This window comes from Acinonyx jubatus, chromosome B4, assembly GCF_027475565.1.
Source record: "Acinonyx jubatus isolate Ajub_Pintada_27869175 chromosome B4, VMU_Ajub_asm_v1.0, whole genome shotgun sequence".
Lineage (NCBI taxonomy): Eukaryota > Metazoa > Chordata > Mammalia > Carnivora > Felidae > Acinonyx > Acinonyx jubatus.
The window spans coordinates 53229031-53252368 of record NC_069387.1 but is presented as its reverse complement, the minus strand read 5'-3'; the positions used below and the strand labels follow the sequence as shown (position 1 = coordinate 53252368).

At 42.4% G+C, this 23338-nt stretch overlaps 2 protein-coding genes across 12 annotated transcripts in view; both read left to right on the top strand.

Annotated features, from left to right (window-relative positions):
- Positions 1–22346, top strand: part of LOC106977150 (cationic amino acid transporter 3-like) — a 29816-nt gene extending 7470 nt beyond the window's left edge. For 2 of the 11 annotated variants that reach the window (XM_053225965.1, XM_053225966.1), the window contains exon 2: positions 4303–6874. In XM_053225965.1, the coding sequence (XP_053081940.1) occupies positions 4489–6252 (1764 nt within the window). In that variant the 5' untranslated portion in view covers positions 4303–4488 and the 3' untranslated portion in view covers positions 6253–6874. Of the gene's footprint in view, positions 1–4302; positions 6875–11805; positions 11962–12813; positions 12915–17909; positions 18094–18242; positions 18644–20054; positions 21736–22243 lie in introns of those variants that run through there. The other 9 variants (XR_008300164.1, XR_008300160.1, XR_008300165.1 and 6 more) reach the window with 9 other exon arrangements.
- The window catches only part of LOC113592989 (cationic amino acid transporter 3-like), a 279152-nt gene that overhangs the window by 172008 nt on the left and 83806 nt on the right, over positions 1–23338 (top strand). The window lies entirely within an intron of this gene.

Genomic DNA, 23338 nt, shown 5'->3' with positions numbered 1-23338 from the left:
TTTGGGCAGGAATATGACATAAGAACATTGTGAAAGACAATGAGTGCCATGTAAGAAGGGAACATGTCTTTTTCCTCACCATTGTTTTTTGTAGCACCAAGCACTAGGACTGGCTTTTAGAAGGTGTTTGGAGCAGTGTCTGGGTCACTCAGTCAGGTAAGCATCAACTCTTGGTTTTGACTCAGGTCATGAACTCATGGTTTGTGAGTTTGAGCCCTGCCTCAGGCTCTGTGCTAACAGCATGGAGCCTGCTTGGGATCCACTCTGCCCTCCCCCACTCACTCTCATGAGCTTGCTCTTGTGTTCTCTCTCTCTCTCTCTCTCTCTCTCTCTCTCCCCCTCTCTCTCAAAACTCTTAAAAAATAGAAGGTGCTTAATATTTATTGAATGAATGAATATTTAAGACTTTCACTGTCACTTTGCTACTTGAGGAGAGGAGGAAGAGCAGCCTTCTCCTATATCCTAGTTCCATTTTAATTATACATGTTTGAAGGCTTAAATGTAACCCAGGAAACAAAAGGACAGTATAGTATAATTCCACTTACATGAGGTACCTAGCCTAGTCAAGTTTATAGAGACAAAAAGTAGAATGGTGGTGTGCAGGGTCTGCTCAGAGGGGATAATGGGGAGTTACTGTTAAATGGGTGCAGAGTTTGACCTGAGGAAGTTGAACAAGTTCTAGACCTGATGGTGATGATGGTTGCACAACAGTGTGAAGGTGAAGCTGTCTTGGGTCCCCATTTCATAATCACAACACCCCCTCTGAGTACATCCTAACCTTTTCTTGCTTCCCTTTTCTCTACAGCACTGATTGCAAATCCAACACAATCTATATTCATATTAATTATTTGTTTATTGTTTGCTTCCTACTGCAAGATATATGCAACATGAATGGAGGGATATTTGTGTTTTCCTTCGCTTTATGTACATTGCTCAATAAATGGGATCAGTATATTTGTTGAATGAATAAAAGAAGGACTATGATTGAACACAAACTTCTAGAGAAGGCACAAACAGAAAGAGAAAATGGGAAGATTCCATTTTTCATTCGGATTTGTTAACTAATTTCTTCTACCTTTGGATATGAGACTCAGACCCAGTGTCATAGTAGTTTTGTCCTGTTTACCTTTGCATATGTATTCTGACCTGTTTCCACTGTGGAAGTGTTGGTGTACACATGCACCACACTCACTATTATTTAAAGCTCCCACTCTGAACTCAGAGCTTCTACACTTGTATTCCTGACTGCCCCCTACTTCATTCCAGGTCTGCTGAGTTAGAAGTTTGGAAACTCTGGGGAAGCTCAACTATCCAAAAAACTTTATACTTGTTGGGGTGCCACTGGCTTGATTGGCTCCAGAGTTTTCATTGTCTTGATATTGAAGAAGGCCGAGAGAATTTATATACTTTGGGAACAGGAAGGAGCTGTGCTTGGATACAGAGGGATTGATATAATCCCTGGAGATGCTTCATTTAAATTCCATTTCTCTGAAACTCTGAGAACTTGAAAATAATTATTTAACAGCCTCATTAGGTTTCCTCCGAGGCAGGGTTAGGAGACCAGAATGGTTAGTAGGCCAGTGACTACAGAAAAATGAGTGGGAAGAGAGAGAAACAGAGGCTGAGAGGTAGCTGGGTCAGTGATAAATACTGTGGTACTTTGTAGGCTATTGTAAATGCAGACTTTGGCTCAAATCCTGAATAAAAAGGAAACCAGTGGAATGTTTTGAGCAAATGATCTGACATTCTTAATAGATATATGTATATCCTTGACAAATATACTCATTTTGGCAGGTTTTAAAATGAACATAAATGGCATTGTGCTATACACTTCATCGTTCTTTTACTTTTCCCACTTAACATTGTTTCTTAGATCTACCCATGTTTCTTCCTGTAAATCTACTTTATTATTCTGAGTTCTGTGCAGTATTTAATTGTGCATATATGACACATTTTAATTCTATATCCCTCTAGTAAAAGACTCTGGCATAGCTTCCAACTTCCTGCTACCACAAATAGTCCTGTGATGAATATGCTCATAAGGACCTCCTTATGAATTCAGGAGTTTCCTTGGAGTGTTCACCTTGTAGAGGGATTGTGGGGTGAGAGGGTGTGTGCATTCTTAATTCCACTAAGACTGTGCTTCAGAATGGTGACCCCAGTTACACTCCCACCAGGAGTGTGTGATAGTTTGTATCTTCTCATCCAATTCTCACATTGGTTCAGTAAGAGAAGTCAAGTAAGTTTCCTTGTAGATGCAGAAACTGAGGCTTAGAGAGATTAAGCAAATTACCCTAGTTTATGTAGTCAAGCGGAAGAACCAGGGCTCAAATCCAAAATTTCTGACATAATGTTTATTGCTCACACCACTTTAGTACCCATCACTACCTCTTCCAGAAATAAGATGAGACATCTGCAGGTAAAGATACTATTGTCATTGTTGTTGTTGTTGTTGTTGTTGTTGTGATTGTTGTTGTTGTTGTATTTGAGCCTTGCACTTTCAATGTGTGGCCTAACTCAGTAACCCTAGGCCCCACAAGTATTCAGCACCAAGGAATAAGGCTAGAGAAATAATCACGGGTCAGATGATGAAGGGAAGGAAGGACTAGGAAGGAAGGGCAGTGGGGCATCAGTGAAGGGTCTGAAGCCTGGCGTTGGTGGGGGCGGGGGGTGGGCACATCAATTACATTCATAGGGCAGAAAATATTCCATGAGTTAAGAAGTTATTCTCCTTATCTATCTTGCATGCTGGTTAGTAAATCATAACATTGGAACTGGCGGGTGGCAAATAAGGAGTCTAGATGGATTTGTAAACAGAAGGTCTGAACTGTAACCCAAGGGTTCCTTTTGATCATCTACAGAGAAGACTTTTCAATTTTAACTTGACCTTTCTCTCTCTAGAAGCCTCTGACATTTCTTAAAATTCTTTCAAAACTAAAGCCCGAATATGGAGGAGAGCGTGGGCTATGTGACTTTTTTCCCTCTGTTCTCCAGAGCCTTTTTCAGGACATTGTTGTCAATTGTTCATCCAAAGCTTTGTTTTCCTTGTGGAGCTGATCATTTGAACAGCAGCAAGGGAGTAGGGGAAAAGAAGAACCACATGCAGGGTTCATTCATTAAGAATGTATATTTGTTATATTCAGACCATGGTATGAATGAGTTAAAAATAACTCTTTGTGAAAAATTAGTATGGAGTTCCAAGTGAGTATTTTAATACAAGCTCATAAAGCAGGGCAGCTTGCTGCTCTCCCGGTCTCCAGGCTGCTGGAAGCTGACATCACAGATGGTGCAGGGTGTTTATTGAGCACAGGGTAGCCAGTGAGGAGACTGTCTGCAAAAGTGAGCTCATCTTCTCTCCTAGAAGTCAGAGAGGAGGAGACAGAAGGAATTGTTTTGATTGTGAGCTACTTCTTTCCTCTCTACACATCACACTTTCACAATTGTAGACATACAACCGTAGTGAACTTTTGCCTGCTTGCTATGGGTAAAGTTTATTTAAGGTCAGAATGCATGCACACACACACACACACACACACACACACACACACACACACACACACACACAAAGGCTGTTCTGGCTCTTCTCCCTTCTTAGTAATGGACCTTTGGTTGAATGCTGCACCTATTTCTCCAGTGTTTTCTTATCAGACAGCCTGTTCTTCTTCTTCTTCTTGCAGGTAGTTATGAAGGCCTTGCCTCTTTCTCCTTCTTCATCCCTTTTTGCAGTGTCCTGTGGGCCTGGGTGTATAAAGGGAAGGGTTGCACTGTACTTTCTTTGCCATCAGTACAACTAAACAGTTGATGCAGAATGAGGACAAAGGGAACCAAAGTGACATCCAAACTTGCTAGCTGATTTTGGGGCTAAGAGTTTAAAGACCAGGAGACCAAATTTGTATTTTAAATTCAGATGATATTTTTAAAAATGGTTCTGTAATTGCAACAAGGTCCACTAGTCTATAATTAATGTGTCATAACTCAAACTCAAGCACCATGCAAACATCCCACGTGTGGATTATTGCACATTATATGCATGCCTTCTTGTGTCTTACAGCTTAATTAGTACATGAAGCTACATCAGTTAGGGGAACCCAAATGGGAATATATCATGTAGTGTGTAAAAAGGGAGAATGTTGGGAGGTATTCAACCCTTTTTTCTGGGAGGAGAAAGCAGGGTTGATTTTTCTATGATGTCTTTTGTGTCAGTTTCTGTGATATTTGTGCTGCAACAAGTGACATGGGATTTCTGAGCTTTGGTCGGTTGGTTGAACACCTTTGTTCAGTAAATATTTATTGTTTTTCTAGGCTTTAAGGAGGGATAGCACATAGAAGAAAAAATATGAAGCAGTAGCTGTGAAGCCTGAGCAATGGAACCTGGCAGCCCCAACCCAACTCAGTTTAACTCAGCCTCACCAAACCTGATTCCAGACTCATGGCACCTGAACTTGCTACAGCTCTCTGGTCCCAGAATCCTCTTCAATTCCAGCTAGAATGCTGTGTCTGGCACTTCGCAGATTTGGTCAAAAGCTGGTACGCAGACATGTGCTGGAGGAATATGTGGCCGATATGGGCCCTGACAGAAGACTGACCACCCTAGATTTAGTGGCCCTGGGTATGAGCTGCACAGTGGGTGTAGGTATATATATCCTGGCTGGTGAGGTGGCTAGAGATAAAGCAGGACCATCCATCGTGATCTGCTTGTTGGTGGCCGGCCTATCTTCTGTGTTGTCTGGGCTGTGCTATGCAGAGTTTGGTGTCCAGGTTTCCTATTCCGGCTCTTCATATCTCTACAGCTATGTCACTCTAGGTGAACTCTGGGCTTTCATCACTGGCTGGAACCTCATCATCTTCTTTGTTGCTCATACAGCCACTGTGGCCCGGGCTTGGACCTTAGCTTTCGACAATCTGCTTGGGAACCAGATATCTCAGACCCTGCATGAGAGCATCTCACCAAATGTTCCCCAGGTCCTTGGAGAAATTCTAGGATTCATTGTTGTGGGCCTTGTGTTGTTGCTCATGGAATTGTTGATTCTGAGGAGTAGTCGGATTTTCCTGGTTTCCAAAGTGGTCATGTTGGTGAAACTTTTGACCCTCACTTTTGTCATCATTGCTGGCTTCATTAAGGGGGACCTGCACAACTGGAAGCTCACAGAAGAGGACTACGTAAAGGCTGGACTCAATGACACCTCAAGCTTAGGCCCTCTGGGCTATGGAGGATTTGTGCCTTTTGGCTTCAAGGGGATTCTCCGTGGAGCAGCTACCTGTTTCTATGCATTTATAGGTTTCACTATTATTGTTACCAGAGTCGAAGAAGCCCGAAATCCCCAGTATTCTGTCCCCATGGGCATTGTTATTTCACTGTTCATCTGCTTTTTGATGTATTTTGGTGTCTCTTCAGCACTTACACTTATGGTGCCTTACTACCAGCTCCAACCTGGGACCACCTTGCCTGAGGCATTTCTCCATGTTGGCTGGGCCCATGCCTGCTATGTTGTAACTTTTGGATTCCTCTGTAGTCTTTCCATCAGCATCTTTGGCTTTATGTTCCCCATACGTAATCTGATATACATGATGACACAGGATGGGCTCCTGTTCCCTGTCCTTGCCAGGATCCAAACTGGCACAGACACCCCCATTGTGGCCACTGTGATCTTGAGCATTATTGCAGCCATCATGGCCTTCTTCTTTAGACTCACTGATCTTGTGGACCTCATGTCAGTTGGGGCCCTGCTAGCTTACTCTTTGCTGGCTACTTGTGTTCTCATCATCAGGTATCAGCCTCAGAGGAGGACTGGAAGAAATGAAGCAGAGGTGCAGGAGGAGAATGGACCTGCAGCAGAGAAGCTGACTCTACAGGGACTACTTTTTCCAGGCAGCTCCACCCCCACTCCACTCTCTGGCCGGGTTGTCTATGTTTGCTCCTCACTGCTTGTTCTGCTGCTCACTCTTCTTTGCCTGGTGCTGGCCCAGTGGCCAGTTCTGCTTTCTGGAGACCCAGTGTGGATTTCAGTGGTTGTGGTGCTCCTGGTGCTCATCATTGGGATCACTGGGGTCATCTGGAGACAGCCACAGAGCTCCAGTCACCTTCACTTTAAGGTCCCTGCTCTGCCTCTCCTCCCACTACTGACCATCTTTATGAATGTTTGCCTTATGATGCAGATGACAGCTGGCACCTGGGCCCTGTTTGGTGTCTGGATGCTGATTGGGTTTGCTATCTACTTCAGCTATGGGATCCAGCACAGCCTGGTCAATTAATCCCACTTCAATTAAGGTCAGAAGTGTACACCTTGAAGTCATTAGTGCCAGTACACATTTGGCTTGGCATCATCACACGTGAGTGCAGTCAGGTCCCCCTGCATAATATGGAGAGTACGCTTGAGCACATGGAAAGCTGGGCCTCCATGAAATGGTGGTAGGGGAAAGAGCTCTGTGTGTATTGTGTAGTGAAGAATGTGTCTTCTCCTTTTATTTTTTTCTTTTTTTTTACTTGTGTACTTTTCAATTGTGTCTGTACTGCATACTGACTTTAAACAAGTTATTATTAAAAGAAACTAGAAAAAATGTTTTTGTTTTCTTTGGGTAAATATCCAATAGCAGAAATACTGGATCATATGGTAGTTCTACATTTAATTTTCTGAGGAATTTCCATACTGATTTCCATAATGGCAGCAACAATTTACATTCCCACCAACAGTACATGAGGGTTCCTTTTCCTCCACATCCACACTAACACATGTTATTTCTTGTTTATTTTTATTTTAGCCATTCTGACAGGTGTAAAGTGATATCTCATTGTAGTTCTAATTTATACTCCCTGATGATTTGTGATGCTGAGCATTTTCATGTGTCTGTTTGTCATCTAGTATCTCTTCTTTGGAAAATATTTATTTAGGTTCTCTCTCTACTTTTTAATGGATTATTTGGCCTTTTGGTTTTGAGTTGTGTAAGTTCTTTATATATTTTAGATATTAACCCCTTATTAGATATATCATGTGTCCTGTGGCTAATTTGGTTTTGGATAAAAGAAGAAACCCAAGAAAAAAAGTGAAAGGGACTGAGCTGGGAATGCTCAGTGCTGTCTCTTTAACTCACTAAAGTCACAGTGAAGGGGGTGGAGAAAGGCAAGGAAGAGTCCTTTGCTTAGTGGTGCTCAAACTTCAGTGGGTGTCACCTCACCTGGAGGGCTTGTGGAAACACAGATTGCTGGGCCCAGCCTCCAGCTTTTGGAATTCAGTAGGTCTAGGTGGGACCCAGAACTTGTTCTTCTAAGGAGTTCCCAGGTTTTGTTGATACTGCTGGTCCAGGGACCACGCACAGAAAACCAAAGCTCCAGCTGAAGCCCCTCCACATATAAAGATGAAGTGAGAGAAACCAAGGTACCCTTTGAACACTTACCTTCATTTAATGAAATAATCAGATTAAAATGCCATCACTAATCCTTTCACAATGGAGAAATCATAGTGAATAATTGCATAATGTTTATGTTATCAAATCACCACCACAATGTACATGTTAAATACCTAACAATTTTATATATCAGTTATAAATCAATAAAGCTGAAATTAAAAAAAAAAAGAAATATCACAGGTATCTGTGTATCTTTGTTTTCTGTATATTGTTCCTGATTTTAGATGACAGGTAAGGAGTGTTTCTTGTTCACACCCCCAGAGCATCCAGCTGGGACCAGGCACATAAGCAGCATTAATAAATTCATGTTAAATTGAATCGAGTCTTACACATTTCCTTGATACAGAAAATTCTCCTTCCTTTCAGGCTAACACTGTGCTACTCCTTTATCTTCAGAAAGACTTCCTTAACAAAGTATTTCTCTCCATGCTGAACTTTAAAACAGTATCTAGAACTGTACCCAGGCATGTCTAGTTTTGCCTTTGTGCGACTATGTCTGAGTTCTCATGACTGTCCTGTCTGTTCCATCAGAGTAGAATCTTGCTCAGGGCAAGGAGTAGGTTTTTCCCTTCCTGTAGACCCAATAGTGAAGAACAAGATTGTTGATTCAAAGAGGAACAGAGAAAATACAGCCCTGGGGCAGGAGAATGCTTGACATAACTCTGCCCATTCCTGCTCCATTCATTCCCATGGGATGTGGGGAGGGGATATAAAACTAATAGAAGTCTCAGCCAGTTCTACCTGACTCCAAGGACTCCCTGAAGATGAGACTGGTTCTGCCATGGGCACAAAAGGCATCTTTCTTGAAGCAGTTTTACAGTTGGCATAAAAAGGCCAGTGGCTTTCTATTGTATTTATGTATGGGGCCTGCTCTGGTCAGGAGGGACAGAAAGCTACTTTCTTACTTGTAGAATTTCTCATCTTCCCAACAGGGAGTAGATGACTGCCTGCTAGAGGCAGGATTACTCATATACTTACTAAATGCTTTAGATCTTTTTTTGAGAGACTGGTGCAAAAATCTCACGAGAGAATCTAAGATGCTTTCGGGAGAGAGATTGTACACCCCAAACTGGGGAGAACAAACTGAAATATGAGGCATTAGTGATTAGATAGGCAGTGAGGCATCATTACTTTGGAAGGGAAAGTACAAGTAGAAACTGAAAAAGATGTATTGGTCAAGAGGATGCACATGGAGGAATTTGGGAAACAGGGATAAGTAAGTTATAAAAGAAATGGGACAGTATTCTGAGCTACACGGACCTTTAAGACATGAAAGAGTAAGACTCTTGTGAGGGATGTGTGTTTCCACACTTGAGGGGAATTTATGAGCCAGGTTTACACTGTGTATTGTGTCATGGAGTGAGATTAATCAGGAAGGGATCAGGCATGATTCTCATTGCCATCTGGAGGACAAAAGACGACAGACGGAAGTGGATAAACTCTTTGTGGAAGATAGTTGTAGCAACTGCTACAGTCATGTAGATCCTGGTCTTCAAAATATGGTCCATGGATGAATAATGTGTGTGTCACCTGGGAGCTTGTTATAAATGCAGAATCTCAGGCCCAATCCAGACCTACTGAATCAGAATCTGCATTTTTAACAGGCTCCCAGATGATGTCTATGCTCTTTCAGGTTTGAGAAGCACTGGCCTTAGATGATTGATGACAGATGTCTGGTCTCAGATGAGCACTATGGAAGGTCTGACAACTTTGGAATTGGGAGCACAAGAGGAGGGACCTAGACTGAGAAAATTGAATTTGGGGAAGAAGGAAAAGTGTGGGCCTTGGCTGCCCTCCTGTCCCCAGGCCTTCCACACTAATCATTGTGCCAGGCCTTCCACACTAATCTCACTCTGCCCACTTTGAGAAAATGCCTGCTGTGCCTATGCTGGAGTCTGCCTGGCCCTCAGGGCTCCTCTGGGGCAAGAATTGGTGGGTCAGGACCGCTGCCAATTCTGTTTCCCCTACTTCATATGATGGCCTGAAAAGGACTGGGGAGATCATAGTAGTCATGATCCGCCTCAGGGTTGTACTGTGCTTTCATCAAATGAGCGATAACTTAATGACTATAATTGAGGAGGCCATGGAGGTTGGAGGATTGAAATAGGAGTTAACTATCCTGGTAATTAGTGTACTTCTATTAAAACTTTAAGAGAGTACCAATGAATGACTCCATGAGGGGTTATGCTCTGGTAGGGACTAAATTAAAGATTTTAAGGGATCTTTTGATGATTTTTAACCAGTTAATAACAAACTATATGAGAACTATAATTACAGAGACCCAGACCAATAGGCAATGCAACAATGTTCCCAGGTGTGCATTTCAGAATTGTCTTAAGCTTTTGAGGGTTTGTGTACCTCATTCCCAATCAGAATCAGTGATAAAGAGAGGCCAATATTTTAAGAAAAACAGATTGACATTGGACATAAGGAAGAATTTCTGAGATTACAGGGTGACCAGGGAAGATGGGAGGGAGTAGGCTCTCTGGCCATGCACATGGTTGTCTCACTTGGGTTTGGGATGTCTCAGATGATCTCCTTCCCAGAAATAGGGAAGTGTACAAAATGAATTCTCAAAATGTTTTTTATCCCAAGAATTCTCCGGTCAACTTTTTTTAAAATTTTGTTTATGTTTTATTTATTTTTGAGATCAAGAGAGACAGAGCATGAACAGGGCAGGGGCAGAGAGAGAGGGGAAGACACAGAATCTGAAATAGTCTCCAGGCTCTGAGGTGTCAGCACAGAGCCTGACGTGGGGCTCAAACACACAAACTGTGAGATCATGACCTGAGCTGAGGTTGGACGCTCAACCGACTGAGCCACGCAGGTGTCCCTCCAGTCAACTTCTTAAATGAAAGACTGGTGTAACTGTGTAGTTTATGTAAGGTGGTATAGCATGGGAATAATAAAAGAAAAAAAAGCAATCTTATTAGAGCGTTGAAATCTGCTAAAAATTGTAAAACAGAGCTTGGATTTTGGATAATAAGTTACATGTTATGGCTCAAATAAAAGTATTAGGTTTTCATATGCTCCTCTCCATGTGTTTATCTTGTCTCATTGATGAAATTTAAAAACCTCACAGGGAAAAGAAAATCTCTTTTATGTATTACTTCTTTACATATCCAATACCCACAACGTGATGATGAAAATATGGCTATCATTTCCTGACTACTATGCCCTATACTTTGTTCCAAACACTTTACATAATCACCTATTTAATACAAAAGTTAAATGAGTTGAGTCCCATTATGCTCATTTTTTTTTTAAAGTTTAAAGTAACGCTGAGATAAATGCAAAGTGCAATGAAGCAATTTCTGGAAAGTGAGTAGTGTAGCTAGGATTTACACCAAGTTGGAGGAAACCTCATACCACTAGTCCCTGACCTATACTCTGCACTGAGTAGCAGCTCAAAAAGAGATATGTGATCACTGAAACTTGATGGCATAGAGATAATTGAAAGACAGTGGAGAGTTCCAAACAGTGAATGAAAAAACAATTTCTATTTGCTTTGTGGCCTGTAGTTAGACACTTCATGTCACATGCAAGCTTATAGTCACACATTCTCTCATTCACCTTTACTGTGCCCCATCCTGTAATCAGGAGTTGGAAAAGGGGAGAGGCTGGGTGTATTATACTCATAAAGCACCACATTGAAAGTCATGTGTGCTGCTTATATGGACATATGATATTGAATTTGAGTGGAAATATTCACCAAGGACTGGGATAGGTCTATAAACATGACCATATTTGTTAGAATATTTGGGTATGATATGTGCATGTGTATGTTTGTGCATGCAAGCACATGTGTGTGTTTGTGTGTACACAAATGCTGAAGGACTTCATCCAGCTATAAGGAACTAGCTGCCTTCTTTCCCTGGCCCTGCTTTGTGTGTTTGTACCTAACCCGATATTTACTTTTCATCCCCTTTCAAGAGAACCTCAATGAGTTTTCATTCTGGGAAGTTTATGACAAAGATGGTGGGCTGCTTTGGAGCCCCTATAAATCTATAATCAGTAGTGGTTTGAAAGAAGAGAAAAGAAAAAAGAAAAAAGAAAAAGAGAAACAGCCTCCACAATGCAATCCCCTTCTGTCTTTTACTTTCTAGCCTAATACACAGCTGCCCTTGTATGTACACCACTCATGTAACCAGCTCCTGTCTCCTAGAACCCCTCATGGAAAGTACTAAGAGAAGACATTTTATTTACTTCTTTGGTACCAAGTGGGACTTTCCATTTGAGCCATCCCAGAAAGAGCAGAATTAAAAATTATACTAATTAAGGATTCTAGAGTTGAGATTGTGAGAAACTGGTTATTTGTGGAACTAACTTCATAGAAAGCAATGAGCTTTGACAAAAGCAAGGTTGATAAGAGAAGTTGAGTGTCTCTGTTTGCTTCTTTAGAAAACCTGCAGCAAAGCTCCTGGAAGCAGAAGGCAGGATGATCTGCACGTGGTGTGAAGGCAGAGGCAGCACAGGAACCCCCTCTCCCAAGTGGGTGGGAAAGATGCTGGTCCTTGTCTCACGGAGTCAAAGAATGCATCTCGTGGTTGAAAAAGAGTGAGTAAAGTGATAGAGTTTATTGAGGGAAAGTATAAAGTTCTCAAGAGTGAGAAGGGTCCCGACTGGGTAGCCGCCAAGGAGTTCTGTCTCTGACTTTTTATTGGGACATTATCAGAAAGTTTGTGAGACTCCACACATGGCATCTAGCCCAGGCAGGTCTGGAATACGTTTATCCTTTTTGTTTTTTGTTTTTGTTTTTGTTTTTGTTTTTTTCCCAAATCCCATGGCTTCTTCAGCTTCCCACTTGCAGCTGCAGCCTGCCTCCCTGAGGATCCCTTATCTCTCCCTGCCTAATGTTAACCCTTTCCCCACTCATTCCTCCCTCTGGAATAGGGCCCCTGACTGCTGCTGTCAGGGAACAGGGACGATGACAACTCTGGCTTCTTCAAACTGACAAGGGACTGTGTGGGGGTACGGTAGTCAGAGTCTACCCAAGGGTTAGTCGAGTGGTCCACAGGATGGTTCCACAGGAAGGTTGGCAGGCATAAGATGGCACAAACATTGGCAGACACAAAGAGAAAGACACGAAAATTATATTGACCAATAAGATGCCATCTTTAAGATACTGTCCTCAGTTTCCAAACCAGTTAAACAATCCAGGAGAGACTCTGACTTTGTCCAGTTGTGTCCAAATGTCATCTATCAGTTGTGAGACTTTATGGGAATTATTGGTTATATTGAAACAACACATGTGAGGGAATCTCTCACAACACAGGTGATGGAAGATCAGTAAGTAATCAATGGAGCTCAATTATCCAAGAGTCCTTCCCTAAATTCAATTAAGTTTTTGATTTAAAGAATTTAATGCTTGTGAGGTGTCATTTAGAGTTCTGCTGAGTAAGCAGACAGTTTGCTTTATTTCTAGGTGTTAAACTTTTCCAAGGGCCAGGAGTCATACCAGAGAAAGAGCCAACGCAGTTGATTACCATTATTACTTTGCAAATTTTTAGGTAAGCCAAACCTGGGTATTATTTTATAAAACAGAGCTTTCATTACTTTTTGTGCCTTTTTTGTTTTGCAGGTGAAGACCCATACCCAATTAGTAAAAATATCAACTCATACCAACAGATGTTGGAACCCCTTTGACCTTTGCATATGAGTGAAATCTAATTGTCAGTCTTCCTCTGGATAGGTTCCAATTCCTTGATTACCTGGGAGAGCAAGTTTGTGGTTGACAGGATTGTTTCTAACACAAACTTCACAGGCTGATACTTCTTGTTGAACTGTCCTTAACAAAATTTTCCCAGTAAACATCCTTTGGGCCATTTGATAAGTTTTATCCCTCCCTAAATGAAAGGCTGGATGTAGTGCTTAATGATCATCTAGCTCTGTGAGCTAGGTAATAATAATTGCCCTGCTCTGTTTGTAACTATCCTGAGGGCTGAAGACAGTGTCCATGTGTCAGACCCCTGTTCATTTCCTTAGGAGAGTAGGTGGGATTGAGTCCTCTAATTGATATAGCGGGCGAGATATTTTCCTGAACCCTGGTATCCACAGCCTACAATATACCGTAATTCTAAAACTCCACACAATTGTTCATCTGTCCTCAGGCTAGTAATGCTATAGTCTCTAATTCAGTTATAATGTCCCTTCCTAGCAAGGGAGTGTGGCTCTCTGGCATTATCAAGAAAGAATGAGAAAAAGTTAGGTTTCCCCATATACATCCCAGAGGCTGAGAGAAAAATGTAGTCATAAGTTTTCTGGAGATGTCTCTAATTGTTATGCTGCATTTGGCTAGTTGGCCTGGAGTGGAAAGGAGGACAGAAAAGGTGTCTCCAGTATTAAGAAGTAAATCAACTGGTTTTTCTTCTACATCCAGAGTTACCCAAGGCTCTGGGTTTCCAATGGACAGTTGGTTTAGGGGAACCACCATGAAGAGCCCCAGGCCCCATCATCCCCTTTCAGGGACACTGGTTATCTGAGGCCTCAAAGATAGAGGGCCCCAAGGGCAAACTTAAAGTGACTGTATACAGATAGGGGCATTGCTTGTGGGCTTTGACTTCCGTTGTCTCTTCTGAGGACATTTTTCTTTCCAATACCCTGAGTGGCCACATAAATGGCATTTGGTGTCAGGACCTCAGGGAGTCTCATCTGACATAGTACATAAGGCTGTGACTAAGGCCTCTGATTTATTAAGTTGTAATATTCCAGAGTCCTTCCAGGCAAATGCCAATTTTTGTATCTTCCTCTGAATATTTAGAGCTGATTGAGTGACAAATTTGTCCTTTAAAATTGTCTCAGTCTCAGGGGTGTCAGGGAAGATAGACACCCTTTATCCTTAATGAGAACCTCCTTCAACCTCTCCAGGAAGGCCATTGGGCTCTCATTCTCTGTTTGTAAAATACTGGCTAATTTGGCATAATTTAAGGTTTAACCTTAGACCTCCTTAATTTCTCCAAAACACGAGCTTGGAAGTGGTGACAATACCATTCCTCAATGGGATGGTCATAATCCCAATTAGGATCTTGGGATGGAACTACCTGGGCCCCAGTAGGAAACTGGAAATTCCCTGTAGGACCTCCAGTCCCATGATAATTAATGAGTTGCCCATCCCCCTATCTTCCAGCTGCTGCCAGAACCCCTTGCTTCTCTATCTCATTAAGAGTCTGTTTTAACAAAAACATTGTATCTTTCCAGGTGAACACAAAAGCATATGTAATATTTTGAAAAGTCTCTATATACTTATTGGGATCATCATAAAATTTGCCTAGATCTCCTTTTATCTGTCTTAAATTGTGTAATGAAAAAGGTACTGGTAATCTTATCATAGTGGTACCTCTTTGTGTCCCTCCTTCGGGCATTCCATCTTCTTGTAGGGGAAACATGCCTGTTACATTATGGGAAGGGCCTGGATAAGGTGGGCAGCAGGGAGCAGATGTGCACATTTTTAAGTCTGGATATATAGACCGAGGACCCAAGGGGAAGGAGGTGGAGGTGAAAAATGACCCTCCTTCTTCTCTAGGTCTGCTTTGGTATAGGCAAAGGGCCCTTAATTGTTTCCCTTCCTGACTGCTGGACTTTGGAGAGTTGCCATTAAGTCAGGATTGATCTTACATTGCTCATACCTACCTTGATTTTTTTCTTAAGGTCCAAAAACACTGAACGTAGGGGACTTTTCCCCATTTCCCCCTCATGTTTACAAAACAAGTCCAATTGTAGGATAGTATTATGATTGATACTTCCCTCTAGCAGGCAGTTTGTACTGGGGCCAAGCCTCAGTGCAAAAGAAAAAGAGTTGCTGTTTCTTCAGGGTTTGTGGATCAAAATCTTCACAGTTTTTCAGAATGTACCCCAAAGGAGTATTGGCCTTGGTTGGGGACTTGGCCTTCTATAGGAAAAAGGAGGAAAAGGTGTCTTATATTTTAACTCTTATAGCTGGCCAGGAGAAGCCTCATCTCCTGGTCCCACATTTTGGCTGGCTATGTTACTGTCAGCCAAAAGCCCTGTCAGTCTTGTGAGGTGCTGGGAGTAGTCACTCTTACCCAAGCTTGATCCTACCTTCAAGGGCTGACCAGTCTTTTCCAATTTCTCCTACCCCTCTGTTTCCCACCTGCAGGACTTTGAGGGTATTCACTGTGACCAAGCAAGACTCCCCCAGTTGTAGAAGGATGCACTAATTTTATTTTGCCCCAACAGTAATTCTCTTCACAAATATATTTCAAAAGGCTGGCAAAAACCATGTTTTGCAAGGAAAAATCTGCCACTGAGGGGTGCAAAAAGGGCCAAAATTGAGGTTTATTCTTCTGCCTTTCCAGCAATACCCACATAAATATGTTCCAGCCATGTGGATATCCATTTTAGAATATCTAGTTTGTTACAAATAGGCATACCCTGAGCAAAGTGTACCAAAATGGCTCCCATTTATCCCAGTAAAAGCCCTTCTTCATATGCTATCCATTCCTCATATGGCACAGGCACCCATTCCTTTGCTAAGCAAAAACACCACAAATGTGGAGTATTTGGAGGTCTGCAGCAAGGACATTGCCATGGTCTCCCAGTCTTCAGATCCAAGGAGGGGCAATTTCAACCAAGGCTTGAGCAAAACAACTCAAAAGGGTTTGCTGTCCTGCCCCTTTGGTTAAAATCATAGTTTTTTCCATCTTTTAGGGCAGACAAAAGAGAAAAAAAAAACCTTTGTTTACCTCTTTTTTTTAATCAAAAACAGACCAACAATCCAAGAAAACTTTGTCTTTTTTTTTTTCAACATTTATTTATTTTTTGGGACAGAGAGAGACAGAGCATGAACGGGGGAGGGGCAGAGAGAGAGGGAAACACAGAATCGGAAACAGGCTCCAGGCTCTGAGCCATCAGCCCAGAGCCCGACGCGGGGCTCGAACTCACGGACCGCGAGATCGTGACCTGGCTGAAGTCGGACGCTTAACCGACTGCGCCACCCAGGCGCCCCAAAACTTTGTCTTTTTAAGAGTAAAGCAGAATTTTAATCTTATAGCAGTGTCTTTTAAAATCCATTTATTTTAACCTTAGTTCTGATCACACATAAAATTCCTTTACAAAGATTTCCCTTCACAAACCATCTATAACTTTCCTTTACTTTCAGATTTTGACCTAAGCCCCTTTTCTACACACAACCATTCTAATTTAGGACAAAATTACTTTTTTTTAACCTTTGACAAAAATGTATTCCCATTCCTTTTATCTTTCTTACATATCTCCTACTTTTCCACATACAGTTACTTTCCTAATTTCCATCAGTCTTAATTACAATTAGCAGAATTTTAACTTAGAAACCTTAGCCTCCAGTGAAAACTAAGTAGTAACCAATTGTGAACTGTTACATCATATATTTTTTAGATGGCAAACTTATAAATCAATTAAGCATAAAGCACGTCGTTCAACAGATTTAAGTATCCTTAGTTTTTCTGCCATAAACCAAAACCACAAACCTGTGTTTAGTAAGCAATGCTTCAGCATTCCATTTGATTTAGAAAAGGCCTAAATGTCCAATAAATTCAATGCAGTTTATCATCCAAGCAAAATTTTAAAGTTTCAGGTTACCAAAGACCCTGAAAGCTATGCTAACAATTACTCATGAAAACTTTGAGACAGACAGAATTACCATTATTTTGAGTCACCTTTTGTTGACAAATTGTAACAGAGATATTCATGAGCTTATTTGACCTTTGTAAACCTAGGTAGAAAAAGTTTTATATATTTAATGCTGATAACTCTAAAGACATGTCTATCTTAATTAAACCAACAAATCTTAATTAGTCTAAATACAGAATACATTCCACCTGTGTCCAACGAAAAGTCAATCAACTTGCTCACCATTGTTAATTTTTACCTAGGGCACCAGTGAAGAAATCTAAAGTGGGAGGTGTAAACTAAGGTCGTGTTCTTTGCTCCTTGACATTGAGGGGAGGAGGAGGAGCCCATGGTGCTGGAGGCATCCAGATAGTATAGGAGTCAGTTATGGAGGCTGCACCCATGGTGGTGCAGAAACAGGAGAAGGGAAGGGAAGGCAGTAGAGGTGAGGTGCCATCAAGACACGGGAGCAGATAAAAGCCCAGATGGCAGAGAAAGAGTTCTCCTGGTCTTAAAGCTTGTCAGCTAGGACAGATGAGCCAACAAGTGGAATTAGGCAGTCCATGTCAGGCCAGAGAAGACAGGGAAGTTCCCTGAAGCAAAAGGAGTTTCCGTGTCTGCTTGGGAATATTCCTTAAAGTCCCTGGCCTGAGGCAGACTAACCAGAGACAGTTGGCTCTAATCATCATAATCATTAACCCAGGGAATGAATGAGGGAGAAGCCCCCACATACAACTAGATTAACCAGAGTGTACTAGGAGAAACAGTGAGAGTATTAGAGTCCCCTTCATTAGGGATGGCCTGTGTTTTCTTCAGCAACCTAGATTAGGTTTTGGAACATTTCTGTGTGTTGATCGGGGTTGTCTGCAACTTTGCCCAGGTCCTTTTTATTTGCTTAGAATCTTGCAGGGAAAATGGAACATGGACCTTCGTGGGGCCAAATTCACATTTCAGTCAATGTATACATTGAATGTGCCTTCCTTTCAGAGGAAAGATTTCTTCTCCCTTAGAAATCCTGGATAAGGAGGACATGAGGGTTTAACAGGTGGCCTTTCCTGAGGAGAGGCCTCAGGAGGCAAGACTGTAAGTACTCGCTCTTCTGTATCTCTTGAAGAGGCTGGGAGGTTGGCATCTATCTTATAAGTCTTACATAAGTCTGTCTGGTCCTGTAAAGCAAAGAAGACCTGTACATAGGGAACTTCTGACCATTTACCCTCTCTTCTACAATATAGATCTAACTGTAAGATAGTACTGTACTGAATACTTCCCTCAAGAGGCCAGGACTCTCGGGGCACCTGGGTGGCTCAGTCGGTTAAGGGTCCGACTTCAGCTCAGGTCATGATTTCGCTGTCTGTGAATTCAAGCCCCACGTCGGGCTCTGTGCTGACAACTCAGATCCTGGAGCTTGTTTCTGATTCTGTGTCTCCCTCTCTGGAGGCCAGGATTCTCCATCCTCCAGAAGATACTGAGGCCAAGCCTGGGAGACAAGACAAAAAAAAAAAAAAAACCAAAAAACAAAAAACTTCATGCACTTCTTTTTGATCATTTGTATATCAAATCATTTCCAATTTCTCAGAACATGTTCCAGAGGAGTACCCACAGAGAATGGTTTGTTTCCCATCTTGTGATGCAGGTAGGAGTCAAGAACCTCAAGAACCTCTGTACCTGTTATATTAGAGAAGTGACTATGAAGGCATCCCAACATATTAGCTCTCCCCTTTAGAATCAAGACATACCTTGATCTGCCTTCCCCAGGGTGAGAGAATGGCCTGGCACCTTGCGTTGAAGAAGGATTGGGCCAGTGGAAGTAGCCATTGTGACCCACTGCTTCAGCCCATACACAACCCTTCTTCTCTCCTCTGGATCCTTCTAAATATCTTAAATCTTTAAAAAAAAAATTTTTTTTAATGTTTGGTGGGGGGGCAGACTGCAAGCAGGGGATAAGCAGAGAGACAGGGAAAGACAGAATCAGAAGCAGTCTCCAGGCTCTGAGCTGTCACCACCAAGCCCGACATGGGTCTCGAACCCACAAACTGTGAGATCATGACCTGAGCTGAAGTCAGAGGCTTAACCAACTAAGCCACTCAGGTGCCCATAAATCTCTGAAATCTTAAGGAGTTTGGTAAGGTTAGTGAATCAAGGTTTGTTATTTATAAAGATTATGGGTGCAAGCAAACCTGGGGTGACTATGAAGGAGGCTTCCCTGGGCCATGGCCCCCAGGGCTGGTCTCCATTCTTTGACATCTCAGGTGTCCAGTGGAAACCATAGGGCAGGTGCAGAGCATTTGCATGGCCAGTCCTTATATGCGTCCCCCAGATGAACCTTTCATGTAACCCAGGAGGCCCCTGATGACCTCATTCTTTGGAGCTCCTTTGATCGAGCCCTCATTTCTTGGTCGTACTAATTTGCTCACACCCCCAACCCATGGAATCTAGTCCATAACTCAATTATTTCTTCACCTCACCCCCAAGCATCTTTCCTTCCTGGATGCCTGATGTCCCATCAGCCAACAGATCCCAATTATTAAGGTTCCCATTGCTATTGTGCACAAAGGCACTGGTGGTAGATCTGTGTTCCTGTTTTTAATGTCCAAAACCCAGGGGATACAGAGGGATGAATCTGCTGATATTTGAAGCCTAGAATCCTGGCCACATTTAAGCCTGAGTTGTGTCTGACCAAAAAACATATCTCACCAAACAAGTCCCTAATTGCTGGAGCATATTGATCATCAGGACTTGGAAAGGTTTTAAAAGCCATTTAAGAAGGATAGGTGAAGAAAGAATAAGCAACAGCAGAAAATGGAACTGGTTGGCATTAGGCCAACGTTCGCCTTTCACAAGGGGGGATTGACTAAACCTTTACCCTGCAACTTGTCACCTGAAACTTAAGACCTGCAGCTGTGCTACCCGCTTTTAACTGGCTCACACGTGCCTGGTTTTGAGAGTCTTGGTAAGGAGATCCTCTGCTCAAAAAGGGAAAGGAAAGAGTCTGCTGTTACCCTCTGATGATTCCCAAGTTTTGGCACCAAAATAATTTGTTTCAGGAGCGTGGGAGAGACACTGGTCCTTGTGTCATGGAGTTGAAGAATGAATCTCAAAGACAACAGAGAGTGAGCAAAGCAATAGAGTTTATTGAGGGAAAGCATAAAACTCTCAAGAGTGAGAGGGGTCCTGACTGCGTAGCCGCTTAGGTTTCTGTGTCTCACTTTTTATTGGGACGTTATCAGAAAGTTTTTGAGACTCCACGCGTGGCACCTAGATCAGGCAAGTCTGAAATACGTTCATCTTTTTTTTGTTTTTGTTTTTGTTTTCTTTTTCCCAACCCCCAAGGCTTCTTCACCTTCCCACTTTCAGCTGCAGCCTGCCTCTTTGAGGGTCCCTTATCTCTTGCTTCCTAATGTAACCCTTTCCCAGCTCACCAGTACTTGGGAGACTTTTTTATGAGGGATTTTTATAACAAACTTTATATCTGACATTTTACAGCACCCCTTGTCCAGAGAAGGAGGGATTACAGATATTTATTGACACATAGTGTCAGAATATGGAGGAAAATTGACTAGGGAGATGGAAAGAGAAGGGGGTTCTTCCTTTCCCAGGTACGCAAATGACCTGACTTAATTTGTGTAGTATATGTTTTTCTGTGCTTTGTGGTCTTCTAAGTAATGAGATTAAGAAATCCTGTCATTGTTAATAAAGACCTCAGTGGAGGGGAGAGAAGAGATGAGAGACAATTAGATGGAGGCATAATGGGTACCCTGTCCCATATGAACCTTACACCCCTTCAAGAAGATCAGGTGCAAGAGAAGTGCAGATAAGTGAAAGCTGGGAGCAGAGATCTAGGCACTGGCTCCTGTATTCTGTATTCAAAGCCTCCAGCTTCTGCAGTTTTACCTTGAATATCCTGGTCCTTTCATTTTACTCTCTCATGATGAACAGAAATTCAAAATCAAATGATGCCCAAAGTCAGGAAATCTTTCCAGATAGCTATGTCTTTTCCTTGGAATTCTGTCCTCCCAATCTCTGACTAGTTAAAATCTACACAGTCATCATAGTCCAGTTGTTACCTCCTGCCCACACCTTCTGGGATTATCTGCACCAGAAGCAATTTCTTTCCTTTAACCTCCTCTACTCCTTTCTGTCAGTCTTACCATAGCTGTCTCTCCACACACCATTTTCAGTTCTAGTTACCCTGTATCTTCCCTTTCTCTCTCACTCAACTGTAAGCTTCTGGAGTGGAGACACTGTGCCCCGTATATTTTTATATTCTCTCCATGGTCCTTAACATAGACCTAAGGAATTGTTAAATAACTTTCATGTGTGGTATACAGTTGCAGAGGAAGAGGCCATGGGTAGAGATGTAGAAGTAGGGGCATTATGAGTATTGATTAAGGATATTATTGTTAATATAGGTCTGGACATGATACACTCAGGAATAGGTCATATTATAAGTAAATTTTTACCCCACCAGTATATTTACTCCATATATTTATTCACCACTCATTCTTTCTCTCACTCAAATATAGAGCTTTTCTTAGTGGGAAATAAACAATAAGAAAACTTAAATAATTACAGTGTGATAAACACCTGAAGGAAATAAATTGAGTCTATTGATAAAGAATAAAAGGGAGTTTTCATTAGATATGGAAGTTAGGAAAGGCTTTTATGGTCATGGTCATATATTTATCATCCTATCATTATGAGTTAATTCAATTTCCTATTTGAAGGGCAATAATAATAAAACCAATAACAGAATGAGAAGAACGACCTTGCTAATGGGTGGGGGGGGGGAGCGGGAGGGGCGTGTTTGTCAAACCTTAGGATGAGTTCCATCTTTGGTCCATCTTCCCAACCTTTCCCCTGCCTTGGGCAGAGGGGAAGTCAGGACCCTCCCCTTGCCTCAGGATGGACCCTGCCCTCTCTTCTCCAGACTAGGAGTTGGCAAGCAAAACAGGTGTTAAGAGCTCTGATCTTACTAGAGACCTGGAAACAGATCAAGGTAGAGACCTCTGAAATAATGCCCAAGGATGTGAGAATCTAGGGAAGAGATGGAGAGAGAGATACACAAACAGAGAGGCAGACCGCTGTCACAGAGACTCCCTTTCACCCCCCACCTCAGTCTCAGTGTGTTCTGGGCTCTGTACTCCTTGGGGGAGTTGGTCAGGGCTTGTGGGCTTTGGGGGAAGAGAAAGACATCCCCTGAGTGTCTTAGAGATAACTCTCTCCACCCTTGCAGTCATTCCTGGATTCCTGTCCAAGGTTGAAGACAACCAAGCCTCTGAGGAGCAGACAGTCAGCTGACCTCCCAACAGCTTCAACACCAGGGTCTTCTTTTGACTACTTTCCTGCCAGCACAGGTTAGTAGCATTAGTTTCTGTCTCTTGCAGGGCAGTAGTCACATTAGGAAAGGCTTGAGAGTGGATAAGAGAAATCTGAGACTGGTACCTGGAGCTTTCACACCTTCAGTGAGCTCCGTTTCCTGTTGATATAACATGTTTTGGTTGGTAGCTCAAGAGTAAATTTTCCCCTTCTCACAAAAGCCATGACATCCTTGGTAGAGTTGGAGATAATGCCTTATACATTTCACTCCCTGTACTCTTGCTTCTTCAGTCTTTTCATTCTCCCCCTGCAATCTCTCCCTCCCACCTCCCATCCTTGTCACTACTCTCCTCCCCCTGACAGGTCAGTTCTTCCTGCCCTCTTTCTGGATCATTTCACTTATGTTTCCTCTCAACCTTCATCTATGATTCCAACTTTGAAGAGATGGGAAAATGAGTTTTAAGGGCACTATTTGTGAGGGAGTGGGCTTTTTTTTAAATGTTTATTTATTTTTGAGAGAGGGAGAGAGAGACAGAACGTGAGTGGGAGAAGGGCAGAGAGAGAAAGATACACAGAATCCAAAGCATGCTCCAGTCTCCCAGCTGTCAGCAAAAAGTGTGACATGGGACTGAAACCCACAAACTGTGAGATCATGACCTAAGCCGAAGTTGGAAGCTTATTCAACTGAGTCACCCAAGTGCCCTGAGGGAGTGGCCTTTGAACACAGCAAGAGGCATGGTAGTCAGACATCAGGAAGAATCTGATAGTCACTGACAAAGTGGCCTAAGTGCCTCCTGATCCATCTTCCCTGATGATGGGGCTTATGTACACATGACAGAGACTTTAAAAAATGGTTAGATTAAGGGGCCAAGAAGCCCTCTTTGCCTGATGTCTAGTCTTAACAATATTATAATTATGAAGAATCACTGGAAGTGGGAGAAGATTTGTCTGGAGATATGGGCATCCCAAAGTGCATCTTCTATCCAGTGATAAGGAAAGTGGGCCCATGTAC